The 18547-nt window shown below is 37.1% G+C and overlaps 1 protein-coding gene across 1 annotated transcript in view; it reads right to left on the bottom strand.

The window, feature by feature from the left end:
- Cadm2 (cell adhesion molecule 2) overlaps positions 1–18547 on the bottom strand; it is a 224970-nt gene that overhangs the window by 151830 nt on the left and 54593 nt on the right. The window contains exon 3 of the mRNA XM_052159105.1: positions 391–543. Coding sequence (XP_052015065.1) covers positions 391–543 — 153 coding nt within the window. The remainder of the gene's footprint in view (positions 1–390; positions 544–18547) is intronic.

The raw sequence follows: 18547 nt of genomic DNA, 5'->3' as shown, positions 1-18547 counted from the left end.
AGGTGACTTAGACAATATGATAAAGAACATCTCAGAAGGTAGAGTCATCGTGCCCAGTATTCGATCACTTTTTAAATGGCTTCAAAACACAGAGCATATACCACAGACCTTGGTAGAAAATTAATTGGAAGAAGAATAAATTTAGTCCCTAAGATACAAAATGGTATCATGCTTTCTGCCGTTTGCTCTAACCTTTGTGTCTACCTTTGTCCATTTCTAAAATTAAAGCAACTAAGTGATTCTTAAAGGTGTTCTTCTGGGAGGCAGCAATACATTTAATTATGTCTATTGATTTGATGTGCAATAAGTATTATCTGATTGAACCATGCTGTGTAGCAGAGCACGTTTTTCTGGGAGTGTGATTCCATGGTGTTAGTGTCTAGTACTTACCCAGGACAGTGAGATAGGCCTTGGAAGTTTTGACAGGCATTGTAAATAAGGAGCAGGTGTACTGTCCTTCATCCGAGAGAGACACATCACTGACACTGATGCTCAACTCATGCCAAGAAGCGCGAACCAGCTCGATCCGATTGTCCCTTAAAGCTGGAAAGAGAAAATATTGGAAATGTGAATAACACAGCACACAGTAAGCACATTTAAAACAGATTTTGGACACAATATGATGGATATTTTATTGAACAATATACTAAGTTTTCACCTTCTGAGACACATTAAAGAATATTTTAAGTATCTATACTTAAAAACAGAACAATTGGGAGTTACTTAATCACCGAAGAAATAACCATTTAATTATGTGGTCGAATTCTGAATAAAACTTTGAGCGAGGAAGAGGTTAATGGTGATAAAAATGGTTTTCATTGACATTCATTTCATAGAATGAATAATAATGACCAAAAACCACTATGAAAATGAATGATATACATTTTAAAAACTGACATTGCTAGAAATCTTGCAAGATGCCAACAAATAATTTCTATATATTAAGAAGTGCCCCTGTCATAGAGACACTTATTGAACATTATTTACACCAGAGCTGACATTTAGCTGGGAACTACCTGTGTCATCATACACTACTCAATCGGTGCAAATGTGAGTAGTGTATTATGATAATATATTCTTAGGGTAAATCGCTCTTCTACTACAACTATTTCTAGAGTGTCTGCTAGAATGTTACAGAATTTTGTACATTTTCACTCAGTTGGGAGGAAAAATGAAAGTTTATTATGTACTTCATTAAGAAAAGCAATAAAATCTAGAATCAAGTGAGAGAGAGCTAAGAGGCTTTTTCATGGACAACCAACCCCAGAAAGCAAATAAATCCCCTCTGTATTCTGTGACTTGTACCCATTAAAAACACAGAGAAATAATCAGTACACAGCAGGACGGTTGCCCCCTCCTTCACCACCCAGAAGTCTTGCCTGGGGGATATCTGCTTCCCAAAGTCACAAATCTAATGTAGAAATTCGTGTCTACTCATATGTGACTGAGTAACTCCATTGGACCAGATAATACCACAAAGTCTGAAAAAAAACTGAACTCTTGTCTTATGTATCTATGGATACATAAAACATAACTGCAGACCAGGATCTAATTGTTACTCTTAAAACATGCTGAATGTCCTTAGTGCTAGCATGTTAGCAGTTTTTCTAGGGTCCACCCAACATTTACCTAGCAACAGAGCCAGGTAGGAGCCTGGCTTGCTATAAAAAGACTGTTTGGCCTCTCCTGTGCTTTTCTCACCCCCCCTCTCTCTGTTCTCTTTCTCCTTCCTGCTTCCCTCCTCTTTCCATGTTCCCATGCTGCTTCTTCTTCTTCTTCTTCTTGTTCTTCTTCTTCTTCTTCTTCTTCTTGCTCTTGTTCTTGTTCTTCTTGTTCTTGTTCTTCTTGTTCTTGTTCTTCTTGTTCTTGTTCTTCTTGTTCTTGTTCTTGTTCTTCTTGTTCTTCTTGTTCTTCTTCTTGTTCTTCTTCTTGTTCTTCTTCTTCTTGTTCTTCTTCTTCTTCTTGTTCTTCTTCTTCTTCTTCTTCTTCTTCTTCTTCTTCTTCTTCTTCTTCTTCTTCTTCTTCTTCTTCTTCTTCTTCTTCTTCTTCTTCTTCTTCTTCTTCTCCTCCTCCTCCTCCTCGTCCTCCTCCTCCTCCCTCTTCTTCTTTCTTCTTCATTCTTCATCCTTTTTCCTTCTTCTCCTACTTCTCCCTCCTCCTCCATCTTCCTTCCTCCCTCCCACCTCTCCTTTTCTGACCCTCTCTCTGTCCCCTTCCCATGCCCTCAAATAAACTTCATTTTATACTGACTGGTACCTCAGGGCATGGGGGGGTGTGCCTCAACACGGGTCTGCTAAGGCACCCCCTCCTGCTGCACCATAAGTGCACTTTATAGAACATATCACCTAGAAGTGATCTATTCTTATGGCATCCAGCCTTGATGTAACAAAGATTTCTGGGTAAAATTCACTAACTTGTCACTTATTGCTTTGGTTACTGATTTATACTCTTGATAGGATTTAGAGTCACCTCAGAGACAAAGCTTAGCACATGACTCTTAGGGATTACATTATGTTAGTTGAGACAAGAATACTCATATCTACTGTGGGTGTCACCATCCCTTAGGCTGATGTCCTGTACTCAATAAAGGAGAGAAAGGCAGCTGAGCACTTCTCTGACTTTAACATGGGTTTAATGTGCCAGCTGCCTTTTTTCCATAATACCAGTGTTTAGGCTGTTGTGATGCACAATGTTCCCTGGAGCTGGAAGTCAAACACTCTTCCTCAAGTTGCTTTGGTTGTGTATTTTTGTTAAGAACTAAGGATCTAAGACACTGGCCAAAACACATACTAGGAAAATGGTAATTTTAGTGAAGAGAGTATCCAAGGAACCAACACTAATCAGAATCAAATATTGAGATTTTTCTGACAAAGATTTTGAAGCAGCTATCAAGACTATAAACAGAACTTAACAAGCAATAACTAATTATAGTAGAACAAATTTTTAAAAATTAAAAAGAAAATTAATTTTTAAAAATATCACAAAATCGAGAAAATAAAAAACCACATAGTATATATGATCTAATTTTATATATATCTACAAATAAATGAAATTATAACATGTGCAGGAAAATGAGAGCAATTGCAAATCATACTCTACAATAAACCACATTCAGATAGACAATGTTTATGTTTTCTAGCAAAGGTGCAATCTAAATATTGTAAATGTATGTGTGAGTCCATTTACATGTGTGTTTGTATGTTCAGAACTTAAAAGGTAATCATGAGAGAGGAGGAGAGAGGAAGTGATATTTAGAAAGCAGAAACTGGTGAGGCCCGTGAAAGGCATCCTAGGAAAGCAGAAGGGGAACTCATTAGTCGGGAGTGAACAGAACCAGCTGCAAGTGGGAACCATACAAAGGAGAACCAGACAGGGTACAGGGCAGGATGACCAGCAGGATGACCATCATGATGACACATGTAGGCAAAGATGCTCTAAACCTGCGTTCCCACAAAAAACTCCTCACAGCTCCATACAACATGCTCCAAGCCACACTGATCATCAAGTCTTCGTGATCATGATTGGTATCTTACAGGTCAAGAGGCAAATAATCTCTGGTTTCCTTTAGCCCCTTACTAGTCAGATTACTTCCCAGCTCCGTGTACAAAAGACTATCAGTTAAGCCTTTTAAAATGTATCCATTGAATAAACCATCTCTGATCTCCTCTGAGGTCAGAGCTGATTTTTGTTGTTATCAGCACAGATGTCATGAAACCTGTTAGGTTTTATCCTAACCTACACACACACACACACACACACACACACACACACACACATGTACACAACAAAAAAACCAAAAAGAAACTCAAAAATTTTAAACAGAATTTGAAGTATATCAAAACAAAACCATTGAAATTATCAACAACATAAATTAACCTTTACTAGATAAACTCAGTATATAGTACATTAAAAAACAGCAGATTTAAAGTCAGAATATCAGATGCTCTGCTTGCAGACAGGAGCCTAGCATGGCTGTCCTATGATAGAATCTATCAGCAGCCGTCTGAGACAGGTACAGATACTTACAGGTAACCATTGGATTGAGGTCAGGGACCCTTACGAAAGAGTTAGGAGAAAGATTGAAGGGAAAGCTGAAGGGAAGACCAACAGTAGCAACTAACCTGGACCCCTGGGAGCTCTCAGAGACTAAGACACCAGCCAGAGAGCATTCATGGGCTGGTCCAAGGCCCAGGGCACATGTGTAGCAGGGGACTTCTTTGTCTGGCCTCAGTGGGAGAGGATGTGCCTAATCCTGTAGAGACTTGATGTCCGGGGAAGAAAGATGCAAGAGGCATGGGGGAGTACAGGGAGCACCCCCTCAGAGGCCGAATGGGAGCAGGGATGGGGTAAAGAACTACGGGAGGGGGGACAGGATGGAAGAAGCAACATGTAAATAAATAAAATAATTAATTAAAAAATTAAAACTAAAAAGATGGTCAGAGCCTCAAAATGCTCGAACTAGACAAACCAAGAGAACATGGATGGGAAGCTAAAGGTGAAGAACACGGCACACTGTTAGTGAGCCTGTGATACATCCAACCCAGGTGCCACTAAGCTGTCTGCAGAGAAGGAGGAAGACAAGGTTGTAAAGAAGAGTGAAAAAGAGAGCAAATCTTTCTCAAATTGGTAAAAACTATAAATATACAGCTTTAAGACACCGAGGACTCTGACATAGGAAAAAAATCCACAATCCAACTAAGTATATGTTAAAATAAAACTTCCAACATTTTAAAATATTTAGAGGAAAACAGTAACACCAAATGATTTCTCACATATGTGTATAAACCTACTTAATTAAGCCATGTGCTCTGCTGGTTAAACTGGAACTCCTGGGAGACAAGTCCCTGGAACCTGCATGGACACCAGCTTCCAGAGCTTGATGGTTGGTTTCCTCCCATCTTGCAACTTCATAGGGAATCAACTGCATCAGCTAGTATCTATGTTTCTTTACAGTACATTTACAGTGACGATATGAAAATATTTTCATTTCACAATCTTGGTGGCAAACTGTTTTAATCTCCACAAACGCTTTCATCAGTTCATTTACTGAAATTGCTTAGCATTTCAAAGCTTTGATTTCGGTTGCTCTACAAGTTTTATTTCCTTTGACAAGAAGAGCTAGGATTCTCCCCCACTCCACCCCTCAAAAAAATAAAAAATAAATACCCCCCTCAAAAAAAACCAAAAAACAAACAAAAGAAATTTAATGTGAGTTTTGCTATTTTTCAATGAACTTGAACACTTAATTCTTGACAATATTATCTGGAGCTTTTTATTAAATCACACTAAGAACTACCCTCTGAGATGGAAGAGAAAAAGGAAATCTGGTTTAGGACTTCATAATTGACACGCATGAACATATATCCATAGATAAATGTACATATATTCAAAACGAAGACCCTGTTACCATCATCACAACTATCCCTCCACTCTCTTAAAGAGTCTCACCCTGTAGACCAGGCTAGCCAGGAACTTGTAACATTGCCCCAGGTTCCCTGGTTGGAAATGTTGATTCACCATAGGCCCCTCTTACTTAGCATCTCAATTTCTCTGGAGTTTATTTGCTAAACAATAAAACTGACAGATAAGGTTTCCATTACGGTAAATGTTTTAGGCCAACCCTACTTCCAGTGTGGTCTTTTCAAGTCCATGAATTCTATGATGCTATCTAAAGCTTCCTTTTGAACAGTGTTTCATATATGAGAGGGTAAAGAAAGGCCCATGGGATTCCAAAGAGGGATGCTCAGTACCTGAATGGGCTGCCTGTGAGCAGGAAGCTAGTCTCACTGTCTCAGCACCGTGAGTTGGAGTTATCTGCGCAGTAGGCATTCAGTGAGTGGCTATTGAACTGACACTGAGAGCCAAACTCTGTCTATGTATGATAAGAACGCTGTGAAAAAGGTCCGAATTACAAAGTCCTCTTTGGTATCTCTCCGCAGGACCCCTGTGGGACCTAAGCTAAAATAAAATTTCCACTTTCCATTTAGACAGTGATGATCATAAAGAACATAAAATTCATGCTAAGTAAAAATGTATCAAGGTTATAGCTTGCTAGAAAGTGATTATAATACCAAATAAGTGATCGTTCAAAATATTACACTCCTCCCCTCCCACACCATAGTTTCCAAGTGAACTCAAACTGGTAATTAATCAGATTCTATAATAATTTTTTAACCTTTGTGGGTAGTAAGTTCCAAATACAATAAAATAACTGTGATATTATTGTTCACAGTGAATTCAGCATTTAAAAAGAACATCCCTTCAAAAACACAATCTAGGTGGGTTTTTTGTTGTTGTTGTTTGGTTTTGTTTTTGTTTTTGATTTTTTTGTGTGTTTTTTAAAGAACTCCGATTGTTAGCTTAAAAATATTTAAATTATCCCCTAGGAACAATTACATCAGACGTAATAATGCATGTGTGTAATAAAAGAACAAAAGTGAGTCTTCACAGAGATTAAAAAGTGAGCTAATACGTTAAGTAATGCATTCTCAGGTCACGCCTCATCAACATTTAGGTGCCTGCCACCTGCTCAGGAATGTGATTTAAATGGTTCAATGCTCAAGAGTTCTGGAGAATTTAATCTTAGCTGTAAATAAGCACTGACCAATGAGTAAGAATCTATTAAATAGTATTTGACTGTGGATAAAATTATTTCCCCAATACACCATTAGTCTAAACGGTTCATCTATTATACAAATGCATGTTTCGTTTTCATGCTTGGTAAAATAAAATTCCTAAGATATTTAGAATTGGAGAGTTTTAGTCCCCCTCCCATTTGGTGGAAAGGTACTGGAATATTTAGCAATTTATATATTAATTAATTTTAAACCGCGGTGATTTAACAGTGATCCTGTGAATTTATTATTTGCCATCATTTAAGCAAGGACCTGGTAAGAAAGCTTATGGGATAGCACAACAGTGACAAAGTATTTGCTTAGTAAGCATGAGCCCCTAGGTTGAAAAACTAACACTGAGAGTTTAGGGGTCTGCTAGAGATTGTGATTAAGAAGTCTCCATCCTATACAAAGAACAATAAGAAATTAAGAAATGCTGAGAGAGGAAGAAATAGCCTTTCCATGAGAGAACATGCTAACTGGTTATCTAACACCAGGTGGTCAGTCCTAAAACATACATACTAGTTATGAGCAGGTTTTAGTTAGGATTATATATGTATATACATATAACAGCATTATATGCATATAACATATGCATATAACAGCAATTAATGCAAAAAAAAGTTGCCAGGAATTTTAAAGAGACAACGGAGGGGGATATGGGAGAATTTGGAGGCAGAAAAGGGAAGGGTAGAATCACATTATAATCTAAGTAGGGGTATACAGAGGGATATAGAGAAAAGAATAGGAAGAGGAATGATGTTATTATATTATAGCTCAAAAATAAATGAGGTAAAAATAATAATGTAGAAGAAGAAAGAAAATCGACTCCCTGGTAGTCTTTTTTGGTGTTTTTATTTGTTCATAGCTCGACAATCTTGTTTGATATATTAAAATGTTTCCATCCTTTGTAGTAGAAAGAAGAACCAAGTAGTTTCTTCTAAAGCCCACAGATGAAAGATCAAGCCAGTGATTCTTTTCCTGTTTTGTTCTTTTGCAGGCAGAGAACATAAAACAATCTAAATCAATCTTCTGGAAAATTGGTAAAAAACAACCATTACTTCAGAACTACTATTTGGTATATGACATTTTAGGCTGTGCTGAATCCTTACTGAAACCATAGTAAATGAAGTTTTGAGTAGAAATGTGAACCAAGCCTTAGCAATAAATCTGGGAAGCATGTAGCTATTCGGTGGCAGGTTTTCAGCAGTGGAATCTGAGATTTTAAACGTTTGCCTTTCTTCTTGAGAGTGTATAAAATCAGAGGCACTCCAATACTTACAATTGCTCATTATGAAACATTTGAAAAAGAAAAATGTAGCCCCAAACAAAATGTACTAGACACAAATAAACATAAGTTGAAAGGGTGGTGTGTTTGAAGAATGATTCTAAACTCCTTGCTGATGTCTTACTGTTCAGCATTTTTGCCTTTGCTAAAAGCCTCCTCCTCTGCCCCTGCCTTCAGGTCTCTTCCTAAGGAAACCCTTCTACTCTCTCACACAGATCCATCACATCGTAAACACAACCGGCTGCGGTAGCGCACACATATCCTTGCAGGAATCACTCTCAGCAAGATCATGTTTAAGCCGTTTGTCATATAACACACGGGCCTTTGAGATCTGCATAATGTCCACTTTCCAATGTCTGCTTTCCCGTCCTTCTTTAAAGAAAGAAATTCATGTGGTTTTGTTCCGACATTATCTTTTGGATGTCCTCAATTCGTGCATGCCTTTCAGCTTAATCAGTGTTGTCCTTTCCTGATGAATCCTGATTCCCTGTCTACTTCCAAGCATATTTGCATCGTCTGTTAGGTTCCCAGAGTTATGACAGCGAGAGGCCCAAAGTCAGCCTTCTCTTCCGCATTATTTCCCATGCTTCCGGACGTCTTTTTAAAGCTCTGAGGCATGGTAAACTTGGAGCATTGTAGCTGTATAGGAGAAACCTCCAACTGGCCAGAGCAATTAACACAGTGCACTGACTACAATTCCCATGCTCTCTATTTATCAAGTGACTGCATAAATAAGTGACCGAGCAGAGGCATAAATAAGATGGCAGTGTCATAGACTAAGTCACCTCAGAGAGGAAAATAGCAAAACAACAAACCAAGGAATGAATGACATGGTAACAACTGACAATGACTTCGAAACCTCATTCGTAATCGCTCCCACTTAATATATTTTTATTTTATGAATTTAGACTTAAAGGAGGCTTGATGCTTTCAGTTTTTCAGTATTAGATTTTTCACTATTTTTACTTACATATTATCAAATACAATCCGTAGAAATAAAAAATAAAACTAAGGTATATTTCCAGTCTATCTATTTTCATTAGACTAAATGTAAATGTCTCTAAATATCTAAACTTAATTCTGACCACTTAACTGAAAATAGAAGGGAGCATTAAATGCACTATAAAATGTTATTTTATACTCACCTACGTTTAAAAATCTTCGTATACATGGGTTCGGACATTGTAAATTTACGCTTCCCAAAGAAACTAAGTAAGGTTGTTTCATAACCTCGTTCATACAACAGAAGGGGAAAGAATGTTGCAATGACAAATTTAAATCTTTGTCTCTCAACTATCTAGATCAGGGATACTTAAAGGTATCATGGTCATGATTCCTTTTATTCATTTTTATTATTAAAAATATTTTTTTTCATGCAATACATTCCGACCACAGTTTCCCCTCCCTCTGTTATTCCTACCCGCCCTGCACCGCTGAGCCTCGCCCACAAATCCATTCCCCTTCCAGTTGTTAATTCAGAAAAGAGCAGGCGTCCAACAGACAACAGCCAAACAGGGCAAAACAGGTTATACTAAGACAAGGCCCCCCTATCTAGGCTGGGCAAGGACACATTAGGAGAAAAAGGAAGCAGTCAGAGACACACTAGTTTTCATTAGGAGCCGCACAAAAACACCAAGCTAACAGCTACAACATGCTCACAGCGGACCCAATACAGACAGAGCCATGCAGACCCTCTGTTTGCTGTTTTGCTCTCTGCGACCCAGTGTGAGCTCTGCCGAGTTGATTCAGCGGACCATGCTCTCCTAATTCCCTCTCTTTGGCGTGAGAGGCCACGCTCGAGGCTATGAAAAGAGAAAGCTGGACACCAACCCAGGCACTGTTGGCCTGCCTGCAAGACTTACTGGGGCAACAGTGGCAAAGCAACGTTTGGTTTAACGTGTGTACCATGCTACAAGAGGAAACCCATGACCTACAATGACTGAACAGTAAGCAACAAGAGACTAGATAGCCCGAAGACTGCGGTCAGAACCAGACACAACTGGAAAAACGAATCAATGAAGAGATTCCTAACGCTGTTACTCTCATAGACTGGTGCCCTGTCCCATAATAACCCAAAAGCGTTCCTCCAGCGGCAATGGGAATGGATTTAGAGACCCACAGCCAGAAACTATGAGTCTAACTTGGAAATCTCCATAGGGTGTCTCCCAGCAGAAAGTGGGGATCCCATAGAAAAGGAGGAGACAAGATTGTGAGCATCTGGGAGGCCATGATTTCTATTTGTTCAAGAAATTTTAATGTAACTCTGAGTAACAGGACTATATAACAGGTACACAAATCAAATATTTACTGTTAACAACTTGTAATAAAACATTTTAAAATAATACAGTAGCACATTCATATTGAGGATGTAGATATATTGCTTAGTTTTATATAAAAAATGAAATATTTAAGAATATTTCACAGGGTGGGACATAGAGATTCTTCAAACTTTGTCAGGTCTGAATTATACATTTTTGATTTTATAATTTGATTTATATTTTGATTTTATAATTAGTGAAAAGAATGCTCTGTATAATTACAGAGTGCAACAAGGAAATATATGTTTAAGGATTTTCTATGGTTCTTTTTGGAAAACAAAAAAACAAAAAAAAACATTTATTCTAATTCTAGTCCAAACTCCATTTTATGTCTCTTTAAATGAAACTTGAGTCCACAACTCAGTCATTGATTTTTAAAAATTCAAACATTTGAATAAAACAATCCAAAGGCACTAGTACTAAACATTTTACTTAGATGCCAATGAAGTGAATTCGGGTCCATATTGGAAATATTTAATCTCCATAATGAAATCATCATGTGTCCATGTGTAAGCCTAGCAAGCATGGTAACTCACACACTTCACAATGGCGACAAGTCAGAGCTCAGCTGTTCCAGAGCGAATCCGGTAGCTTTGCATTGTCTCAAACATGACCACTGCAGAGAGTGCATGGGAGTCCAAACCAAGGTGTTGGTGACATCATGCAATTTGGCCTGGGAAGTTGCCAGACACACCAGCTCCATTGTGCATTTGATTTTAAATTAATTTTGTGAGATAAAGAGTGAGGCAGGATATTGGATGACAGAATCAATTCTGAACAGGTTGGAAGAAATGGAAGTACATTTCTTAATATTTCAGTTTACCAGGCATAGCAGTGGAGACATGTGTATATGCACATATAGCTTAAAAATAAAAATATTTTCATGCCAAATAATCCCTTTATTCAATATTATCTTCTCCTGGTGAAAATAAAAATGAGCTTCATTTCTATTATTTGTGTAGGGATTTTGTATAAAAGACTTTATGTCAAGAAGAAAAGAATATGTCATTTGACAAATGACATGAACGTACAAAAGGCACCTTTATGAAATGTTGACTTAAAATGAGAAATATTGAACAATCTGCAATTTTAAACACTGATCATCTGAAATAGAAAAAAGGAGACATTCCTAAGAGTGGTAAATATCAATAAAAATATGCACAGCAGACCACATAGGGAACTACATTTTGACATCCTTAGATTTCAGAATATTTTTTAAGCCTTGAAGGTTAAATAACTCATGAGCATAAAATGTCAATTATGATTTATTACATATGCCAAATGCCCAAATGCTACAAATGTGTAGCAACAGTCATACTTGCTGAATAAAGACCATGTTTGCCTACAGTTTTCCTAAAGATGGATGTTTTACACCTGGATTCAACATATCTCTGCTCTATTCTTAATATGAGTAATTTTATTAGGGAAGACTAGTGATATAAAAATGACCAAAGTTAAGTACAAAGTTTTATAGATTTTTCAGGCCATATACAAACATGACATTTTCTTCTGGTTTTCACCACTAATCATAAATATTTTGTTTGATATCTTAAAATTGTATTTTTCTAGATGTTTCTCATATTCTTCTTTTTTTGAGAAAACCCTTTTCTTAATTTGACATACTTTGAATTTGATATATTTCTCTATTGGTCTAAATTCATAGAAAAAAATAATGTGATATTTGAAGTGAACACTTTGTAAGTGATTATTCTGTCCAATACCCTACAATATAGAGGTCTTCTCACAGACATAAGAAATTGACCTGCTACATTTACCTATATAATTGCCAAATGCAGTCATGAATTATAACTTTCATAAAGCATTTATATAGAAGGGACAAGAAAACTGTATGTCACGTGAAAGTACAAGTGCATATAAATGGTAGTTTGGGAAGAAATCCATCCACTTTGTTTGAACAAGAAAATCAATTAGTAGAATTTGTTATCGTGAAACTTTGCATCACCCACATTTTTTGAAAGCCTTCAGCGAGTGTTTGTAAATTTGTAAGAAAAATTTACTATAGATTTCTGTTCTATAGATAAGAACCCCCAACTTGTACTTCCTGGAACTTGATTTTTTAATATTTTAGTTCTGTGCTTATTAAAATGAAAGCAAAGTTAAGAGTTGAGCAAAATTTACATTTTACACAAACTTATATGTAGACTGGAAATCTAGGAACATGCTATAGAGTAAAGAAGTTTTTCTCAACACAGCCTCAGTAATAGTGTCAGGCTTTCGGGCCTCCCGCCTGAGCTGGATCCCAACTTGAAACTGTCATTGGACCTCCTTTTCCTCAGGTTTTGCCTTTTTCTATTGTATGTTTTGTCCTGTCTGGCTATTGCTGCTTGCAAGTCTGCTCTTTTCTGAAGAGGAAAGGGGTCACGGAGGCAGTGGATGTGAGGTTAAAGGGAGGTGCACGCGGCTGGGAGGATGGTGGAAGGGGAAACTCAGGTTGGCATATATTACATGAGAGAAGAATCTATTTTCAATAAAAATAAATAAAACAAAGAAAGGATGAAAATACACATCAAGTTCAATATAGAACATGGGATGTAAAATATAAGAGTATATTATATTTTATTGCTAAATATAACAATTCAGCAGTTACCTTCAATTTCTAGTCTCTATTTTGGCTGAAGTAAGATATACTGGAAAGAGGAGATCTGAAACCCAGAGGGAAAGCTCTGAACTCACACTTCTCTTACTAATTCTCAAGAGGAAGATGCACACTGCGATGCAGGTACTGCTTCAAAGGCTCGTGTGCTTGCTGACTCCGTAGCTTTCCCTTGAGCTTTGAGATTGGACTTGCAGGCTTTGAGCTCCGCTTGCCTTTGGATAGATCAGGAGCTTAGCAGTTATCTATCCTACGCTATGGAATAGATCCTAACTCTCCAATGGAGTGCTTCCCTTAAGATAATAAAGGCCACATGAAAGGGTGGAAGGAACGATACCCTTCCAATTCAGAAAAGAGTTAAGACAGATATGAGGCGTATCTCAGAAATTGTTTCTTCCTGTATTCCAAAACGTACCTAGCAAATGCTTTCTCGGGTTTGAGACAAAGTAAAAAAACACGTTTCAAATCAAGTTGTTGGAATTGAATCAAGAACTTCTTAGAGAGCCAGGTTAACTACCAACCACATATTCAATGGAGGAACAATAGACTTGCCTCATCAAAGGTCTTTATACTAATGTGCTCTCATGTAGATAATAAAATCACATCACAATGTGACAATAATGACTATGATGATGATGCCAGTGTTGTTTTTTGGATCAACAATTTTGTGCTCCATTATGTGAAATTTTGTGTCTATTATGTGAAAAATGATTAACTGTTTATGTACATAGTCTTACTTTGACAGCTTTATGGACATATGCCAGTTATGGATTTTTTTCCTTTTGATTTTTCTATACTGACCAAGGTGTCCTCAAATTCTTGACTCAGTTTCTGGGACTGCAGATAAATTAAAATACACTGGCTTATAGATACTAGTTATTTCTTTTCCAAAGATAAAATTTCAAAACATCAGACAGATTTAGGAAATATTGGAAAGTCACATGACTACTACATAGTAGGACACAGAGGGTTATTCAAGTGACTACTTATTCAATATTTAGTCAGACTCATAGCATTTTCACAGCAAATATCTGAATGTTTCTCATTACTCTAAGAATAAGTAACTAGTCTTATATATTAAGCAGACCACCTGAAAGGAAGCAAATACTTCTTCTTCTTCTTCTTCTTCTTCTTCTTCTTCTTCTTCTTCTTCTTCTTCTTCTTCTTCTTCTTCTTCTTCTTCTTCTTCTTCTTCTTCCTCTTCTTCTTCTTCTTCTTCCTGCTTCTTCTGCTTCTTCTTCTTTAAATGACAATTTGACCAGCCCAAGAATTCTAAGATAGAGTTGTTTGAAGAAGCAACTGGAATTCTATTACCCAGTCAGCCCTTGAGTGTGTGTATGTTGTAGTAAGAAAGATGGCAGGCCAAAGGCAGTATTCCTACATCTGAATAGGATCTGAGACTGACATCTTCCATCCTGTACAACAGAATTCAGTGTTTTCAGTCAAACCTTAGGCATATATAGGAACAGGAAATCATTTAAGCGATATGCCAAGATGCAGAATAGACATGATATAGAAATCTGTTATAAGATTCTGATTACCCAGAAATATTAGAAAATTTGAAATCCTACTGGAGATGTACAGAACTCCTTCCTACTAAATTGGTAATTGTATAAGGAAGTAACATTTATGTGCTATGAATTGTACAATGTGACTACATGAGATTAATAGACAAATTGTTACTATTGCCAATTAATGTGGGAATTTCTTTTCTTTTAAAATGCTGATAATTACAGGGGATAAAAGTTGGACATTCAATATTTTTAGGACTGTCCTTGGTTCTATTCCAAGAATGGATAAGGAAACTCTGCTTGCTTATCTCCTTGTAAATGAACTTCCTTGCCTAGAGACCCTCAAGAGTGGACCTGAACTCTAGTCTAGAATCTATTCTCTTCTAGTGAACAGTTTAGGAACAGGAACACCATTTTCAGAGCAGAAATGGGTTATATCTATTTCCCACTTTGTCACCGTCTCCTAAATTATGTGAGCGTTAGATGATAAGAAAAGGGAAAGTAACACTAAAGTTAACCAGGAATCTACTGAACACTTTTAGGGGGGAAAGCTTTTCTGCTGGGTCAAGAGGATGTGATCTGCCTTTGGTCTGTATAAGAACCTATAGTTCCAAGCTGTCTAAAACATAAAAAGAGATAAATCAAGATGGGGAATCAGTCCCCTGGCCAAGAGAACACATTTCAGAAAGGTAGATTCACCTAACTTTATGCCCAAAGGATAGAAATGATACTTTTTTCTTTAATGAGCTAATTAACACATATAATATATATTAAGATACTTATATCTGTTTAGAAATATACACATATACCCAAAGAGAGAACATACACACATACACACACACACACACACACACACACACACACAGAGAGAGAGAGAGAGAAAGAGAGAGAGAGAGAGAGAGAGAGAGAGAGAGAGAGAGAGAGAGGAAAACAGAGACAGAGAAAACTCATTTCAAGTCTTAGTTCAACAATAGTTTCCTGTGAAGGTTGTCAAGGGACCAGTAATATGGATATATAATTAATTTCAGTGCTGAAATTTAAAGGCTGGTGTAATATTTCTATTTTCCCCTCCTTCTATGTGGAAATAGAGGTTATTACATATCTATGTGATGTAAAATTTTGACTTAACAAGAGGCCATCATATTGCAATGGCCAAATAGTGCTCTTGAATTAGCAATTTACTACATGAAGAAGATGTGACCCTACTGGAAAACTGAAGAATTTAAAGGGGTTCAATAAACTTATCTTTATTATATTCTAACAATCCAGTGTGGTTTGGAATTTTAATTAAGATATTCTCCATGTTAAAGTATTCTCATGCTTGTTCCTTTGTTTTCCTTGTCATTTTTAAAGCTCAGACATCAGAAAGATTATGCCACATTAGTGGAAACTATCACCTATAAAGTAAACATAGTTAAAATTTTTAAAGTATCTCTTTTTGTGTTTTGAAAAAAACACGAAGATATTTACCATTCACTTATTTTTATTTTTCTTACATTTCCAGTGTTATATACCCTTTCCTGATTTACCTTCATTTTAAATGAGCCCCTCTATAAAACAAAGACCACTTGTATTCTGTAGGATTTGATGATAACATAAAAGTCATTATCAAAAGTTCATGATATTATAGAACAAGGGCATATTTTCATGATAACGTAGCATGCATATCAATAAGTAGTCCCTGTATTTATTTGTGGAATTGAAAGTGAAAGTGAGTTTAAGACACATAGGTGCATAGCAGATGTGACAGCCTTGAGGGATGACACAATGCTCCCTTGTCTGTGATGGTGACAGAATGGCAAAGGACACAAAGCTGTCAGTCTCATTGTTTTCTTCTATCTGAGACTAATAAAGAAGGGACATGATGGACAGCAGACAGGCTCTGACACTGTCTTAGACATACAGTGGTAACCTTCTACACATACATAAACGGTGGTGATTGACCAAATCATGTCTTTGTGACACTTTAAAGATGCTGTCGTTACTCGGATGAAGCAATAAGAATTTTGTGGGCTGTTTATGAACAATATATATTATCTATCTTGAAAGAACTAGTCTTGATGTCTTATTTTTATGTCATTGATGTGTTTTCACATATTAAATCTGTATGTTTGTATTGTACATATATATTTACAAAGAGAAATTAAGAGATTTCTAGTGAAAGTAGGCAAAAGAAAATAAAAAGTTAAGAATATGAGGAAAAGTATAGAGTAGAGACTGAAGGAAAGGCCATACAGAGACTGACCCACCCTGGGATTCATCCCATATACAGACACCAAACCCAGACACTATTGTGGATGCCAACAAGTGCTTGCTGACAGAAGCCTGATATAGTTGTCTCCTGAGAGGCTTTGCCAGTGCCTGACAAATACAGAAGTGGATGCTCACAGCCAACCAATGGACTGAGCACAGGGTCCCCAATGGAGGAGCCAGAGAAAGGAACCAAGGAGCTGAAGGGATTTGCAGCCCCATAGGAGGAACAGTAATACGAACTAATCAGTACTCGCCCCCAGAGCTCCCAGGGACTAAACCACCAACCAAAGAGTACACATGGAGCGACCCATGGCTCCAGCTGCATATGTAACAGAGAATGGCCTTGTTGGACATTAATGGGAGGAGAGGCCCTTGGTCCTGGGAATGCTGGTTGTCCCTGTATAGGGAAATAACAGGACAAGGAAGCAGGAGTGGGAGGGTTGGTGAGCAGGGGGAGGTTTTCAGAGGGGAAAGGAGGAAAGGGGATAACATTTAAAATGTAAATAAAGAAAATATCTAATAAAAAAAAAACAAAAACAAACACCCAAGATCAAAAACCAAAAGAAAAAGAAGAAGAGAACAATACTGGAACTAAGAATTTATTTCCTTTGCATATACTTCTTCCAAGCACATAATGTTTTATATTCCTTACAAACACTCACTATGTGTAGTGGAAGCTTAAAAAGTGTCTGTACTGATTCTTAAAAGTTTTAAATACATTTCAAGATTGCATGTAGAGATACCAAATATGACGGTGACACCTGCACATCCACATGTGACCAAGTGACTGATGATTCAGGATAAGCTTCATCAGTCAGCACTGAAGATAGAAAGTCCTTAAATAAGCATCTAATGAGTCAAACAGACTTGTTTTGGTAACCTGCAGTAGAGTTAGGCCACTGATTGAGGAGATTGGAAAGATATTAAAAGTCAGATGATTCTAATATAAGAAAAGATGTGCTTAGTAACAGAGTGAGCGGTCCTGGAAGGACAAGGATCATTCCCATACGCATACAGATCTGGTTTTCTCCCTACACTCGTTTGTTTTACCTTGTACTCAGCACACTGTAATCCATTCTGGTATGTCTAAAAAAAAAACCTCTGCACCTTTAAACCCCTTCAATGTTCTATTTAGAAATCTACCATTTCCTAAACCAATTCATCTCCAAAAAGTATCTCCCTCATAGTCATTGATGTAGAACTGGTGCCTCATTAAGATGTTCTATTTTTATGAATTTTTAAAATATGGTTTTCAGGTACAATTTGCTAATCTCTATGATTCATATTTCACAGGATTCATATCATTTATGTTTCATAGGAGTGGCATTGCAGATGTAAGTGTGCCCACCTCACAGCTTAATTAAAAATAAGAAGTAAACTTTTCAAACTAATATTCAGCCATCATGACTTCTTACACTGAACTCCAAACATGAATAAATAAATACAAACTTTACTGAGGTGACCAAATTTTATTGCAGTTTACATTAGTCACAAAAAAACATTCCCTCTCAAGGAAAGCACATTCAGATATTACCAGGTTTTTTTCAAAAGATGGTATCTTGACATTATGACACAAATATTTACAAACACATAATAAAATAGAAATAAATATTGCAAACACATACAGACAGAAGCAGAGCAGAATAGAAGGATAAGATGGGCAGGTACACAATCACAGACCTGCCTAAGCTCACAGCCAGACTTCATTACAGCAAAGGGGACTGAAATGCTCTTAGACAAAAAGCGAGACCTGGGATTCTAGGTTCTTGAAGTAAGGACTCGCAGTACAGCTTGCTAACCCTTTGAAGGAATCTAAAAATAGAACTCCTCCATGCGAGCTGAGCTTTCAGATAGCTTACAGGTCTCTGTCAGAGAGGCCAGACTCAAGATGCATATCAAGAGGCTAGAGAGCTGGTTCCATCACTAAAGCGCTTGTCCTGTAACCCAGA

The sequence above is a fragment of the Apodemus sylvaticus genome, chromosome 15 (assembly GCF_947179515.1).
Source record: "Apodemus sylvaticus chromosome 15, mApoSyl1.1, whole genome shotgun sequence".
NCBI classification, from domain to species: Eukaryota; Metazoa; Chordata; class Mammalia; order Rodentia; family Muridae; genus Apodemus; species Apodemus sylvaticus.
Note: the sequence above shows the minus strand (reverse complement) of the source record. Positions and strands in the feature narration are given on the sequence as shown.